Source organism: Pezoporus flaviventris, unplaced genomic scaffold (genome assembly GCF_033815535.1).
Source record: "Pezoporus flaviventris isolate CSIRO_AGI_PZ_B2104156 unplaced genomic scaffold, CSIRO_AGI_Pfla_v1 ptg000036l, whole genome shotgun sequence".
NCBI lineage: Eukaryota > Metazoa > Chordata > Aves > Psittaciformes > Psittacidae > Pezoporus > Pezoporus flaviventris.
Genome location: NW_026892584.1, coordinates 24142389 through 24159043, shown reverse-complemented (window position 1 = coordinate 24159043; position 16655 = coordinate 24142389). Strand labels below are relative to the sequence as shown.

The 16655-nt window shown below is 37.1% G+C and overlaps 1 protein-coding gene and 1 long non-coding RNA gene across 4 annotated transcripts in view; both read left to right on the top strand.

The window, feature by feature from the left end:
• RALGAPA1 (Ral GTPase activating protein catalytic subunit alpha 1) overlaps positions 1–16655 on the top strand; it is a 130261-nt gene that overhangs the window by 17676 nt on the left and 95930 nt on the right. For all 3 annotated transcript variants that reach the window (XM_061463525.1, XM_061463526.1, XM_061463527.1), the window contains exons 7-14: positions 840–955; positions 1563–1701; positions 6998–7206; positions 7592–7831; positions 10051–10242; positions 11010–11147; positions 14410–14558; positions 15805–15934. In XM_061463525.1, coding sequence (XP_061319509.1) covers positions 840–955; positions 1563–1701; positions 6998–7206; positions 7592–7831; positions 10051–10242; positions 11010–11147; positions 14410–14558; positions 15805–15934 — 1313 coding nt within the window. The remainder of the gene's footprint in view (positions 1–839; positions 956–1562; positions 1702–6997; positions 7207–7591; positions 7832–10050; positions 10243–11009; positions 11148–14409; positions 14559–15804; positions 15935–16655) is intronic.
• On the top strand, positions 2431–4436 carry LOC133274386 (uncharacterized). The gene is made up of 2 exons (XR_009745131.1): positions 2431–3023; positions 3965–4436. It is a non-coding gene; the product is annotated as an uncharacterized LOC133274386 (long non-coding RNA).

Below are 16655 nucleotides of genomic sequence, written 5' to 3'. Positions count from 1 at the left end.
GTAAGTATCAGACACTGGTTACTTCGGGGAGTTTCTTGCCTCCTAAATCCATTTAGTCCTGCTAGTAGGATTTCAAACTCATTTATTAATGAGTTATGTGTGGGGTCCGAAGTGCAAACTGTGCATTCACATAAATGTGAATAAGAAGCTAACCACTTTTTCCTCTGAACATTAAGTGTTGTTACTTTTTTTCCATCTCCACCCAGTGTTTTAGAGATGGTACAAGCATTGCTTTTAGAAGCAAGCAGTGTCTCCTTGACTGATAATTCAGTTTATTGAAACCTAGCAGATGAATTCCATGTCAGGATAGCTCTGCAGATAAGTTTGCTACATAATTTAAGCCCTGTTCTGGAGTTATCTTGCATATATCTCTACTGAGGGAAAGGAGTGAGAGAAGAGTAAACTTTGAAGTAGCTTCACTGTAGAGGTGAAGGAAGGAGAGAGCTAGTAAAACTTAACACAAATGTAAGTGATCAGCTGCTGAATGAAGAAAAATCATGAGAGATGCAAATAAAAAATTGGCATTTGTGTAACACAAATGTTAGGCTATTGTTTGCATAATTCCAAAAGAAGTGGATTATGCCTTCTGGAAAAAATGCCTTGGCAGGTAGATTCCAAGGGTATATAGGGCTGTGGTTTTAGATAAGTAAAAATCACTTCTGTGGTGGTTTATTAGCTAAATTTTCATAATTTTCATTAATCTGTGGGTGGATTGTTTTTCCTGTAATTGTCTCTACTTACCCCAGTGCATTTCTACTTTCATAACTTGGTAGATTCTTATGCATGAGAACAAATGGTCTAAATGTTAGATTTATTCTTTTTTTATTATTATTAAATAGCTCAAGTGACTATAGAGGAAATCACTCCACTTGTTCCTCCACAATCAGGAGATAAAGGACAAGAAGATTTAACAAGCTATTTCTTAGAAGCACTTTTGAAATACATAGTAATTCAGGTATGTTCTATAGCTTTTAAGCAAAGAAATATGAAATAACCAGTGCCTGTTTGTCTATTACAAGGCAACGTTTACTAGTAGCACTGCAAATCTGTATAAAAATGTTATAAACATTCCTATCCCTTGCCTGTCCTTTAAGTGTCCTTTGTAAAAAGTAAATCCTAGAATATCTTTCTTTATCTTCTGTGTGAAGGCTCATAGGTTTGTTTACCACACATTCTCGCATGAAATTGCAGCATGTAGAGAAAAGAATTGTCAGTCACTTCCAGCAGTGCTAATTTCAGCTCCCTTCCCTTTTTCATCTCCCTGTCCCTGCCCTTGTTGCCTTCAACAGTGAAAGTATAAACTGTGCTCAGTTGTGGGTTTTGTGGTGGTCAGGGATTTTGCTTTTCAAACTAAGGGGTAATTTCTGCCTGAAAGCAAGATGGCTTGGCAAGATGGCCATAAAAGCAGATGTATTTCTATTGGTTTTGGTATTTGATGTGTTCAAGTTCATTTTGAAGTAACATTTTAGAAAAGAACTATCGTTGTTTCATTGAAATTTCATAGCTAGTTTCTATTTCATCTTTCTTAAAGTGTTGTTTTTGTTTGTTTTTTTTTTTATAAGGTTAAGAGTTTAGAATGGAAGAACAAGGAAAACCAGGAAAAGGGATTTTCATTTTTATTCTCAAATTTTAAGAAATACTACTTACCTTCTATTTTCCCAAACATCTGTAAGGAGACCAGCTTGTACAACCCTATACTTGGTAAGTGTTAACACAGCTGATAAAGTCATTACATTTTCCCTATTAGGTTGTATAGCAAAGCATTTTTTTGCTTTGCCCATAAAGAACATTCTTCAAAAGTATTTCTAATGAAAGAAAATATGGTTCCTCTTCATGGTTTTCAGTCCTCTGTGGAGGCACCTGACCCTTTGTTCAGAGTCATGTCCTTGTAAAACAGTTCTTTAACGTGACCTCCATTGTCAATTTAAGTTGTACTCTGAGGAGAAACTACCGCTGCTGAGATAAAAGGTGTTAGTGTGCCATTCTTTGGGAGCTGTTGGTTTTATCTGTGTAGAGTCATAGTGTTTGGATCATATGGTGCTTGCTCATAGTTTGGCCAGGGCAAAGTTAGTTATGTTTTTTGTGTCAACTGTATTTTGTGAAGAGGAAAGGAAGTAGTGAGTAGAAAGAGGAAGTTAGGGTTTAACAGAATCTTTAAAGCTGATGGTGCTAGAATATACCTTTCCATATAGAGAGCAGAATTTTAGGTGTTTTCTAAGAGAACCTAGCTTTTAGCCCATTCTCAACTAGAACACTGCAAATCTTGATTTTTAGTAACTTAGGTTTGCAAGTACCCATGCACATGTTGGTTGGAAGATAATAGGGTTCAAGACCCTTGTTTGCAAAGTAGTACCACATACATAGGCTTTAAGCTGCCATTTCATTACTTGAATAATAGACACCTCACTGCACCTCTTACCTGTTTGTGTTATCTCAAGGGTTAGTAGTGATGTCCAGACACAATTTCATATTCTAAAACCAAGCTGTCATGGAAGTTTATTGAAAAGGTCTTAGATTCTGGCAGGCTGTACATGTATTTGGATGTGGCTTTCATCAGAGATGGATGTTTAAAAAACCCCGTTCTCCTGGGAAAGACAAGCAGTGGACTGTCTCATCTAGGGAGAAGAAACGGTATAAATCTAGCCATAAGCAACAGGAGAACAAGAGTTGTGTGAAGTTGCTGAAGATGTTCAGTGATAAAATAAGTACAAGAGGGATGATAAGTGATGCTGAGATGCTGAGAGAGCAAACCTACTGCTGCTTGACATCTTTGAACAAGAAATGTGGAAATGATATTTTCTCTTCCTATGAAGATCTTGATTGAGTCTTCCATAGTTCATGGAGTCATCTCTCTTTTCTGTGAACTGTAAACAAGAAGCTTTCAAGGCCTTAGTAAAGAACAGGACAATGGGAAGCAAAAAGAAGAAATGGGTACAGATCTCCAAAACTATTATCAATAACTGTGCAAGGTCAGCAACAAAAATTTTGGGAAAAATACAGTAATGAAAACAACAAAGACACTGGTAAGTAGAACAGCCTTTTCTCCTCTAAGAAATTCTTCTCTGGCATGCATCTTCCCACCCTACTTGTGAACAATTCTGTGCCTGTTCTGAACAAAATTGACAGCATTTATGCAGAAAACAGAGCAAATTTGGGCACTGAGCCTGCTACTAAAACCAGCTTCTTGTGCTACTGGTGTAGTGTTAGGGGTTGTCATGAGGTACAAAGCAAAACAGTAGTTTTAGTAAGCAAGCATTGATACAGGGCTTTACTGCAGATAGTCTCTTGGATTGAGATTTTCTTTTCTTTCTGTGAAGCCAGATTTTTAGATAAGTATATTAGTTACAGTAACAAGCGCTAGTTTTTCCAATTATAAGACACTTGTATTGTGCTTCCTCCAAATTTTGGCTTGAGTATTACAGGCTTAGAAGAACCCATGAGATTAGTTTGGGGCTTTGTTTGTTTGTTTTGAATGTCTTTTAACATCTGTAAGACAGTCTTTAGAAACTGTTTAGTAAGAACTGCAGATCTGACCATAAGATTGCAAGGGCATTGTTTCTTTCATCATAATGATGTGCCTTTGTGCCATTTCCAAGGCATTTAGATGGGCTGCTTCTTTTACTGAGAAACAAAGTGAGCAGTGCCACAGTTCTCTGCAGCACTTCATTCCTTCTGAACCCTTTATTACTTTACAAAGTAAGCATGGTCAAAACTACAAGTATCTACCTTTGTAACTTCTTGCTAGCCTTTTCATTTTCTACCCTGCTTATGTCTTCCACCTTACAGCTTCCTGTCTTTTTTGGCACCAGCTTACATCAAATTCCTAGAGGGGAGGGGTGGGGGATGAGGAAAGACCCAAAACAACAAAAAAAAAGGAAAAATTGAAAGTTAAGGGGAAGGGAGTATTTCCTCCTGTGCTACTTGAGTTAATCTAATGAGCTTATTTGCTTTTGTTTTGTGTCAGCATCCTCATTTGGAGCCTTGACAGCTACTTCCAAGATGGACAGGAATGTGAAAATACAAGAAATGACTGAAGGAGGATACATTTGAGAATCAGCTGCACCAAATAATGTAGTTGAGAGGAACTAGAGCAAGACGATGTTCTGTGAGAGTATCATGAAACTACAGAAGGAGACGGTGTGCTGCAAAGATGTATTAACTGCATGTCGACTGGATGTCTTGTCCTTTTGAAAATAGTGCCAGTATTGCAGGTTTCATGCCCTGATGAATGCTAATAGATACCAGAGGAAACTGATTTTTGCATCTTTAAATACTGCATTACCAGACATTTGCTTCCTTTTTTATACTGATTGTGCTGTTTTATATGCTTTTGTTTAAGATATATTAATTTTCTTACTAACCTGCTGCTTTCCACAGAATGCAAACAATGTACTGGTTTTTATTTGTAGTAAATAAAGTCTTTGTGAGTTTTTTAAGTATTCTGTGGATTTATTACTTAGGTAGATTGTATGCAAGAGTCATGTAGTTTTTTCCTCTTAAAATAATGCTTCCATTAAAAATAGTGGATATAACTTTAAAGTCTGGTCTGGAAACATTCCTCAGTTTAGCAACACCATGATGAGTTTTTCACTACTTTTGTATGTGGCTGTTGAAATGACAATGAGATACACCAGCTTGGACATCCTCAATGCTAGTGGTGGATTTTGTATTGTTTATTTGTAATGTTAACAAGGAAACCTTTCCAGCAGTTTGGCAGGTAGGCAGTGTTCACTTCAAATGCCTAAAAAAGGCTATTGTAAGTCAGTTGCCTAGATAGTAGCTGAATATTTCTTTGCTGCTATCTAGATGTGTTTCTCCTGAAGTATGAGACCATAATGTGGCAGAAGTTATGCTGGATTTCCTAAAACAACTAAGCAACTCTCAACCTTGCATTAGTAAAATATAGTCAAGGAACAACTTTATATCTTTCAACATGACTACTTTGCATCTTCTTTGACTCCTACCATTAGTATCTTTTAACTGCCTTCTGGCCTGTAAAACCATGGAATGTATCTCTTACTCAGATCTGGATAGGATCATCGTTTTCCATGCCTCCTTATTTCTATTTTCTGTTTGGTTGGTTTGGTTTGGCTGGTTGGTTGGTTTTTGGTTGTTTTGTTTGTTTGTTTTTTTTTGTTTTGTTTGTTTGCTTGTTTTTGGGGGGGGGAGAGAAAGTTGTCACCAGATGAAAGTAATGGTACTGAAACACCGCCAGCAGGGTGTGTTCTGACAGCATGTGTTAAAATTGGTTCTCAGACAGATTTTCATCTACTTCTTCTATCAGAGCAGATCTCATACTTGCCCTTCTAGAACTAGGAATAGACATGGCATGCTACTCGCAGAGAAATGTCATCCGCATCTGAAAGTACTTCAGACTGATGATTAGTATTGCAGAAATGACATTTTGCGGTGTCGAGTTGGCTGATACATGGCTGGATTGAACTGGGCTGTTGATATTTGTCTGTGCAGCGATGTCCATTATGCACAATTTAAAAAAACAGTCCATATGTTTAAAAAAACCAGCACATATGAAATGCCCTTTCCCCCTGCCCTCTCTGCTCCATCTTTGTTATGGGTTTACTTTGCATGTAAATTCCAACCTTGTTGAATTATTACTGTCACTTTTTCTGAAGCAGATTCAGGAATACTGATGACACTGTTGGCATCTTTGTCACTAGCACAGTAGAGAACTAGAACTAAACAGTCCTGAGCCATCATGTAGAATGCCTGATGAGAAGATAGAATTGTAGGCTATAGACCCCAAATAACCACAGTGCCTGCCAGTTGGCACACCACTGGGCATTGTTCATGATATTCGCTGCAAGCCCGTATACAGAAGTTATGACCACAGAATCATCTTTCAGCTAAGTCATAGGAAGATCAATGTGCCCTTGCTTTGGCAGTAAACTCCAGGAAAATTAGCTAGTGCAGATGTGGGACTAGATGAAGCTGCCAGACTCATGTGGTGGCTTTGGAGCAGAACGTCTTCTGTTCTATTCATCTTTCTAATCATCTATTCATCTCTGTTCATCTGTTTCATCTTTCTATTCATCTTTGCTGTTCTTTCATCTTTTTCTGCATCTTTCACCTGTTGAAGGGCCAGAAGAGACTGTGCTTATTGCATTTACTGTTAAAATACAGTTTGGAATTAAAGCTTTCCCATTATAGCCATAATTAGATGTTGGGATCTGTATCATTAATAACTGATGACCCTTATTGCTAATTATATTGCTTTATTGTGAATTGCTGCAGACCACCATAGAGATCTTTCTAGGGATGCATTATTAAATGCAGTGATCACTTGCCTCTGAACTGTATCTGCTTTTCCCAGTAGGTTTGATAGTAGGGGATATGACATACAGGACTCTTAAAAGGCTGTAAAATGGTATCACTCATGTACATTGTTACTTAGTAACTTAAACAACTATAAACACATCTTAAAAATGAAGACATTTGACTATCTTAATTCTGTATGAAGGCAGTTTTCTCCTGTAGGCCATATTCCAGTCTAATTAACAATTATTTTGGTACTTAGAACCCCTTTGTAGTTTTTTAGGTGCACGTGTGGAGTAGTGAGTTTGCTTTGTTAGTTTTATCTTTAAATTTTTGGTATAGCATGTAGCTTAAAATAAGCTGGAAACAAAAGAAATGTGTTCACTTGTTTTAAAGAAAAAAGTGCAAGCAAAGATGTAAGGCTATAGAAATCACTTTCTGATAAAAAATTAAAGGTTTTGCATAGCAACAACAAGTTTCTGTCTCTTGGACCAACAGTATTGTTTCCCTCCAGGAGACAGTTACAGCCTCATGAAGTCTTATAGTCTAGTCTTGAAATTTTCTCTGTGTCCGTTCTGGCACACCTTAGAATGAGTTGTGCAACAGTGAATAGAAAAAATAGTGCCTCTGAATGTTCACGTGTATTGGTTATGATTTTAGGATTTCTTTCTTGTGTAGAGCTTTCTTTCTGCAGCTGTTTTTAAGATGATGTGTTTCCTTACAGATATACCACAAATGAGACCAAAGCCACATTACGTAATGGTTAAGAAGGATGCTGAAACCAATGAGGCAGTGTACTGCACAAAAGAACCTTTTATTAAGGCTCGTGTTATTGTCATTCGATGGTTGGTGTCTTTCTGGCTTGAGCCAAAACCTCATACAGGACCTCATATTCCTGGAATGGAAGGTGAAAATGTGCCAAAGAATATTCAGGTAAAACCAAATATATAAAAAAGTTTGGGTTTGTTTTTTTGCCTTAATTATTATGTCAGCAGCATGCAGTCCTGAAAAATTAAAACAAAGGAATTTCTAAGCAAATTTTCTGCTTGTGAATTCACTTTAGTGAGACTCACTATGGGTTTTTTTAGTAGTTTTTTGTTTTTTGTTGTTTTTCAAGTTCTGCTATTTTAATCACATAGCTGTAAGAAGCTTTGAAATACATTGAATCCTCTTTTGGTTTTGTGGTTTTTTTTTAATTTTTTTCTGAATCCTTTGTACTGTTTTAAATTATACTGTTGTATAACTTGTACAGTGCACTTTGTACAAGTTAATGGTTGCACTAAACATGAGCTATAGAATATTATTCTTTTTTTTCCAGAGAGCAGCTGCTAGCATGGCTTCACGGGAAGACAGCAAAAATGACAGTACTGATAAGCAGGATAGAAATGCAGAGCCAGAACAATCTCATTCTAATACAAGTACTTTAACAGAGAGAGAACCAAGTTCTTCCAGCCTCTGCAGTATTGATGAAGAGCATTTAACCGATATTGAAATTGTCCGAAAAGTCTTTTCTGCTAAAAGAAGCAATGTTAATTTTCTAACTGAGATTTTTCGACAGGTAAAGAACCATTTTTAAAATGCAGTAATCTTTATTATATTATAAATGATCGTTATGTCATTGTTTTTTTTTCAAGAGCATTTGCTAAGCAGAACGCTACATAAATGTACAAGTTTTTTCTGTCATCTTGCCTTGAAGGTTTTAAGTATGGAAAACTTAAAATTCTGAAATGTTTTCTGTGTAGAATATCTACAGTTTCTGATTTTTCTACTTTTATTTCTTTAATAAGCAGTTTGACAACATTTAACTTGGACTTTATAGTTCCCCATAGACAGGAGTTTTCTATCTTTTCATACATCAGCCCCATAGCTATTAGAACTCTCAACCAAGCATATTAAAATAAACCTTCTGTGGGAGTCTGCAGCTGTTAAAGAGTTGTTTTGGGAGCAGCTGAATATCCTTTCCTTGATAGTTTTCATCAGAAGAGTGGGACACATAGCTTTAGAAGGTAACAGCTTCTGCTTCTGACTTTACTGTAACCAGAAATGTTAGCTGGGCGTACTCAAAATAGTGTTTCTCAACTGGAAACTATTAATCAAATTTAAACTGAGAACATATGCTAGAATACGTAGCCTTTATTTATGATGTGAAAATACGTAACTTTGAGTTAAATGTGTGAGAACAGATAGACTCTCTTTATGGCCCATTCTATAGATCAAAAGATGAAGAATTTTTTCCAAACAATAGTAAAGAAGAAAAGTATTACGTTTCGGTTGAAATGCATTGCACTAATTGCTTTAAACAGCAAAAACCTAAGTATTTTAAAATTCCGGTATATCTGGATGAAAGGGATTTTTTTGAATGAGGAAATGAATGTCAGTAGCTTATCCATTCAATGTATAGAAGAGTTTGGACACACTACTGAGGGAGGTAAGTTACCCGAGTTCAGCTACCACTCAAGGGTATACAGAGTCTGAGACATTGAATATAGAATCTAAATTTTTGATGGGCTGTTTAGAAACTTTCGTCCCCGAGCCCCATTCCCTCAGTGAAAGGGACAGCATTCTTCATTCTTTTCACAAGGCAGTCTGTGAGTTATGCAGGTTATCTGGATTTCATGTGAGGTTATGCAGTCTCATTTAAGTCATTGTTTAGCCTGAAGTTTTCAGTGTAAGTTCACTTCTTATGTGCCAGATATTTTTAATTTTTCTAAAACATTAGGCTAAGTTATTCCAGTTAGGAAAAGGTTTAAGTTGAACTGCATGGTGAGAAGATTGTCCATAAAAAAAAAAAAAAGTTTTATGCATTTTAGACTCCAGGGTACAAAAAATATATATGAGCTCACAGAAGACTGTTGGACTTGATGAGCTATAGTGTGTAACTGATGAATTTGTCAGTTGAATTCTGTAATACACAATAATTTTTAGTGCAATACTGGTATGAAATGCGTATTTCCAGAGAGAGAGCACCTGCTTGTGTCAAATGAGCACTCCTAAAAGACGTGGGCAGTGAGTTTTCGACATTCACGTCATGGACTCCATAAAACTATGTGTTGGTGGAGCTTAATCTGTTCTTTTCTAAATACAATTAGGGCGTCTCAGTCTTTGGTAAATGTATTTTAAGTTAGTTAAAACCTGACTAATATTAAAAGTTTCTGATCTGTGACTAGTTGTTACCAGCACAGCAGATACAGAAAGCGTCCTGAAGAGGGCAGTGAGCAGCCATCACACTGACTCAAATGCACGATTGTTTGAAACGGGAGTTCTGAAGTCTTTTCAGGGAGGCATTTGTTTTAAGGATAGTGTTTTGCAAAACCTCATTTAACTAAAAATAAGATCGATGTCTACCAATAGTGTGTGTCACTTGAATTTTTTACTAATTTAAAATTAACTCCAATCTTCCAAATTGTCTGAATAGAAGATGTTGCAATAGAAACTTCTGCTCATTCATTTTGCATACTTCTGATGAATGTTTGATCATAATTTCAGCAGTCTAGGTGTTGGACTAGATATGCCTATATGGATTCTTATATCTCTTTCTCTGGCAGTGAAGTTTTTTAAGTACTTTCTTGACTTTTCTTTGTAGAACTTTATTTCATGTTTTCAGCTTACAGATAAAAAAAAGTGAGCGAACGTTTAGGTTTAGGAGTCATTTATTTGTAAAGATCCTGCAGTGGCTTTTCCCCCCTTCCCCATCCCTTAGAAACTGTATGTTATAGAGCATAACTTGATTTCAAGTATTGCAATTGGGTTTTCATTTGTTTCTTTTTGTACTTGCAGGCATTTCTGTTGCCAATATGTGAAGCAGCTGCAATGAGAAAAGTGGTAAAAGTGTATCAGGAATGGATTCAACAAGAAGATAAGCCTTTATTTATGAAAGAACCTGAAGAAATAATGCAGTGCACAACTGTAGGTTGTGATGAAAATGTTGTTGACCACAGTTCATCAGAGAAAGCAAAAGAAAGAGAAGAGGTAAAATATTGTTGGTTAATATATGTACATCTTTCTGATACGCAGGTAGACAGAGTAGAATCATAAAATGGTTTGGGTTGGAAGGGTTCTTAAAGATCATCTCATTCTAATCCCTTGCCATGGGCAGGGACACCTTCCACTAGACCAAGTTGCTCAAAGCCCCATCCAACCTGGCCTTGAACACTTCCAGGGATGGGGCATCCTCAGTTTCTCTGGGCAATCTGTGCCAGTGTCTCACCATCCTCTAGTGAAGAATTTTTTTATAATCTGAATCTTCCCTCTTTCAGTTTAAAGCCATTCCCCCTTGTCCTGTCACTAAATGCCTTTGTAAAAAGTCGCTCTTCAGATTTCCTTTTTGTGGTTTCATTTGATGTCAGACCATCTATTGGGGAAAATCAATAGTAATTAAACAGTGAATGGGATACCACTTTGATCCATTGTCTGTAGATTTAAAGTGTGGCTAGTTCAGTTTAAAATTTCATATAGTTTTATAAACTGTTCTCAAGATGTGGGTTATATGATATGCCAACCATCAGCTATGTGTAAGTTATAGTGAAATAAGAGGATGAGGGAAATAATTATTTCATCTGAATACTTTAAAATAATTGCTGCAAACTTCTTAAAATATAGTTGTGTCTTTAAGATGCATCTTAAACATCTGTCTACCATTGTTTATTATTTCTTATCTATTATATCCTTTTTCCTTCCATGTAAAAACAAAATACCTCTCTACAAATCTATGTGATTTTTAAAAAAATATTTTTCAGGAAAAAGGCATGAACTCCAATCATGGTAGAAACTCAAACTGGCCAAGAAATGGCTGTTATGAAGACACTTTGCATAAAATGTCTGAAATTGATGTGGAAGAGCAAAATGTACGAGCTGGAGTGCAGTCTGTATTGCAGGTATGAAATAGACTTGATATCTCATTTTCCTAATAATAATAAAGCTCTTGTTATCAGCATATAAAGGGTAGAATATAATGCAGTTCAATCCCATACTCCTTCAATGCATCTCTGAATTCAAAAAATACCTCTTAAATATAAAAGAATCATGATAAATAATGTTGGAATAATTACTGTTGTTCACTCTATCTTTATTGACCTTAAGTAGGACAGTGTATACACAAGTGTTGGATAACACAGTAAAAAAATCTTTTAATTTTACATCAGGACATGCATTCTGCTCCCTATCATATCATAGAAAAAACAGTTCTCGTGCCACATCACAGTATCACAGTATGTTAGAGATTGGAAGGGACCTTGAAAGATCATCTAGTCCAATCCCCCTGCCGGAGCAGGAACACCTAGATAATGTTACACAGGAATGTGTCCAGGCGGGTTTTGAATGTCTCCAGGGAAGGAGACTCCACAACCTCCCTGGGCAGCCTGTTCCAGTGTTCTGTCACCCTCACTGAGAAGAAGTTTCTTCTCAAGTTTAAGTGGAACCTCTTGTGTTCCAGTTTGTACCCATTACCCCTTGTCCTATCATTGTTTGCCACTGAGTAGAGCCTGGCTCCATCCTTGTGACACTCCCCCTTTATATATTTATAGACCCTTATAAGGTCACCCCTCAGTCTCCTCTTCTCCAAACTATAGAGACCCAGCTCCCTCAGTCTTTCCTCATAAGGGAGATGCTCCACTCCCTTAATCATCTTTGTTGCTCTCCAGCAGCTCCCTGTCCTTCTTGAACTGAGGGGCCCAGAACTGGACACAATATTCCAGATGCGGTCTCACCAGGGCAGAGTAGAGGGAAAGGAGGACCTCTCTCGACCTACTAACCACCGCTCTTCTAATACACCCCAGGATGCCATTGGCCTTCTTAGCCACAAGGGCACAGTGTTGGCTCATGGTCATCCTGTCGTCCACTAGGACCCCCAGGTCCCTCTCCCCTACACTGCTCTCTAACAGGTCGTTTCCCAACCTATACTGGAACCTGGGGTTGTTCCTGCCCAGATGCAGGACTCTACACTTTCCCTTGTTATATTTCATCAAGTTATTCCCTGCCCAGCTCTCCAGCCTGTCCAGGTCTCGCTGGATGGCAGCACAGCCTTCTGGCGTGTCAGCCACTCCTCCCAGCTTACTGTCATCAGCAAACTTGCTGATAGTACACTCAATTCCCTCATCTAAATCATTGATGAATATATTAAATAATACCGGTCCCAGTACTGACCCTTGAGGCACTCCACTAGTTACAGGCCTCCAACTAGACTCAGCCCCATAGACTACAACTCTCTGGCTTCTCTCCTTCAGCCAGTTCGCAGTCCACCTCACTACCTGATCATCCAGTCCACATCTTCCAATTATTCTAATTAAGTATTTAATGAGAGTGCTAGGAAGATGTTTTTCTTTTAAGCTATTACTCACTGCACACAAAATATCTGAACCTCCTAATCCGAATGATAAGGTGATCAGAGATATTTTCTCATCTTTTTCTGAATTACAGATTGGATGAGTGCGCAGGTGCTTAAATAATTTGAGCAGACACCACAACTCTCCGCTGATACGCTTAAGGGATGGGAGAGTTGCAGAAGCTCCTTAACAGAAGTTTTCTAATTGTTTCTAGGAAATTTGGCAGGGCAGAAGTTGTGTTAATTTAAAATGTTCATCAAAACAATTCACTGAAGTTGATGTAGTAAATCAAGTGTGTATAATTTGAGGGTCTTTGAAATGCTTTTAAGGTGATATAAAATGTGGCCATTTTATGTATGTGCACGTATACGCATAAATACAGGTGCGTATATGACTAGCCTCTGTAATATTCTTTTATCCAGAAGAAAATTGATTCTAAACAAAATGAAATAGACATGTGCATTTGCCACTCTACCATGTGCACTTTTACTATGGGTGATAATGCTAATTAGAACTCATTTCTACCACAGCTTGAATGATTTCTTGAATAGGGTTTCCTATGGTGCTGTACATTGTTATATATAGAAATAAACTTTGTAACTGAAATTACCTGTAAGTTCAAATATATTACAATAATTTAAGCTTCATAATCTTTGCATACATTGACTATTTAAGAATATGACGTTTTTCTGAGAAAAGAAACAGTGAGAAGCATCTTAATCTGTTTGCAGTGTATCACTAATGTTTACACATCTGAGAATGTCTGAGAGATTTTTCCATGTTGAACTTTTTTAGGCAAAGGTTCATTTGACCACTAGGTACCTTCTTTAGCCTGAAATGGGGTCAAGGCATCATTCTAAGACAGTACCGTATCTGATTTTGAGAGGTTTCCTGGCTGGGAACCACATTAGACTTTTTCTGTGATCAAAAATCCAAGACTTTTGTCTTGAATTTTCTTCCCTTTTAATTCTTGTATAGACAACATATTTAGGTACTTAGAGTAGGTTCATTAGCTGAGGCTAGTGAATGTGAAACTGTGTACTATTGAGTTTTAATTACTAAAATTCAAAGCTCTCAGTAGAGGGAAATTACAGCTGCAGAACCAGTGTTGAACCCATGCACATCCTGTTGATGTGCATTAAGAAAGACGAATATGATAATTTAAGATCTAGGGCTCACTGTGATTCAAATGCTTCCTAAACTTACATAAAAATATAACAACACTTCAGTAGTAGCTCCTGTAACTCCTGCAGTGTCCTTGCCTACTTTGTTTTTATCATTTTCTTTCTGAAAGCCTTAATTCACTGTCCACTGAAGTCAGCCACTTTGGGGAGGTATCCTGTTTCCTACTTTTGGTAAGCCTTACTGATCACAGTGGGATGAATGCTTTAGTTTCCCAGAAAAATACAGGCCTTGTCATGCTAAAGCACATGCTTTGTGCCAGGACTATTTCAGGTATTTTAGTATATGTTATATTAGTCAGTTTCTGGCTTCCAGGTGGAACTTTTGTGCAGTGGACTTCTTTACTCGGCCATTTTTGTCCATCGTATTAAAATAATTGTATTGAGTAGTTTGTACCATCTGCCTATGAAAGCAAAAATACGCGAATATGGTTTGTAGAAGAAAATGGGGAAAAAATCCATCATACTGTTGCTTTATCACCATATCAAGCTAACAGATTTACATATTTACTTCTGATTGCATATGCAGTCTTTTCTGTAAATCATAGATTTTCTCTTCCTAGTTAATAGCAATGGAATTGCTGAAAACACAAATGTATTTCAAGCTCACAACATCCGCTCTTTTCTGCTTACAGGTTTTTATAATAAATTCTTCAAATATATTCTTTCTTGAACCTGCAAATGAAATAAAAGCTCTGCTGGATGAACACACTGATATGTGTAAACGCATTCTTAATATCTACCGTCACATGGTAGTCCAAGTGACGATGGACAAGAAGACATGGTAAAATGCTAATGCTTTTATCTTCGATTATTAGGTCACAAGATAAATGTGAAAATTTACTTGGTATTAAACACAGTAGAGTGGTATTGATTATGTGAACTGGTTTCTCTAAATCATTAAATACATGGACTTTAACATCACAGAGAACATAATACAGGGGAAGAGGTTATCTGCTCTGTCAAAGCCAGTAGTAAGCACCTAGTTAGTTTGAGGCAGCTTAGCACTCAGTGAAAAAAGGAAGTAAACTAGGATATGCAGCTACTATTAAGGAGCTACTGATTACTTTTTTTCCAGGGCATTTTGCTTATCTGTCAAAGTGCTAAAAATATGCAAACAGGTGAAGCTTCGCAGCCTTAGTTAAAAGTAAACAAAAAATTGTCAGGTAAGCATGGATAAGTATTATAATCAGATGTGACTTGCTCTTGATCTGTAATTGCATAAAGAAGTCAGCATACTGTTTTGTTCCTTTCCAGTGCTTAGGGTGCCTAGCAGGTACAAGAGACACCACTTTCAAGTTCCTGTTTGTTATTTTCCCGACTCCTTTAAATAGTTGTTTCTAATGAGGTAGTATATTGCCACCATTCTCCATTGCAAGGAAGCAGTAGCAAGAGGATTTCAACTGGCTGATTTATTCCATTTTAATTTGACTTGCTTTCAGTCTGTAACTAGTGTTTCCTGAACTCTGGGTAAATAGAGCTGGAATTACATTTGACATGAACTTGTCTCCTCTTGTGAAGAAATAAGGCTAACCACTAGGAAATTGGGAGTAATAATAGAAAACAGATTCCACTAGATTAGTATTCCCCAGTTTCACGTCGCTGTAAAGAAGTGACTCTAGACTATGATGGCAAAGATAGTGCCACACAAAATAATAGATGAAGCATATTAATGATGATGTAATATTGGCAAAAGATGTCATTCATACCGGGGGAGGGAGGGGAAAAAAAAAAATCAGACTGGAAATATAGTTAAAACTTTGTGTGTAACTTCCGACTGTTGAAGGTGATAGCGCTTGAGTGACCTGGTAGAAGGTGTCAGAGGGTGACAGGGATTTCTCTCTCTCAAGTGTGAAGAGATTGGCGTAATTTCTTCTTCAAGAACCAAGTTAGGCTGTTTATAATCACTGTGTCCTGTTTGGAATGTATTTGAGCAAATCAAGCTTGGTTGTTATCTTCAAAAGTATACTGGTATAAACAGAAGTGTAACAAAACGCTAACTCTATTTTTTTTATTTAAATGTTTTGTAGGGAACAGATGCTTCTTGTGCTGCTCAGGGTTACTGAATCTGTGCTGAAAATACCACCCCAAACTTTCTTGCAGTACCAAGGAAGAAAAAACTCCACTTTAGCTGGAAGACTTGCAGGACCTCTTTTCCAGGCAATTAGACATAAATTCACTCTAATTAATTCAGCTTAATTTTGACTAAGAGATTAGATGCAACAACCACTGCTGGCTGGTTTGTGATCTTAAGTCATTGATTATGTTACCCAGATAATGTGAATGGTGTGGGTTAAAGAGCTAGCCACATTTATTACTTTCTGTTCTATATGTAATGATACTACAACAATAGCTTTTGGGGTACTGTGAAACTAAAAAATTGATGTCCTTTAGTTGAGTTCGGATAACTGTCGATGTGTGTAGTTTTAGCATGCTTCCATTGCAAAGTTAGCTCAAGTCAACACAAAATCTTCTGTGCCATCCATGCCTGATAAACTGATTTCGTTATTCCTTACAGTATGCTGGAGCAAATACTTTCAGAGTTTATAGGTGCAGTGTGCTGTTGTGGTGGCTTCTCTGTAAACAGAATCTGTGAAGTATCCATATTCTTCAGTGGACAAAAAAAAAAAAGGATACACAAGATATGAATGTTATGAGAACTAATTGAGGACAGTATTTCAAAACTCTCAGGCAAAACTTGTAAGACACTGAAAGATCTTTTATGAGTCCATTGTTTCTGTATCTAAGTCAAAAACCCATTGTAACATAACATTTGATAATTCATGAAAAGTTTGAGTGTTCTGGTGATGAGACGAATGTCAGGTTTACCTAGAAATCTCGATGGCAGTTGGAAGCTTTAAGCAGTAACAGTTGACTGATG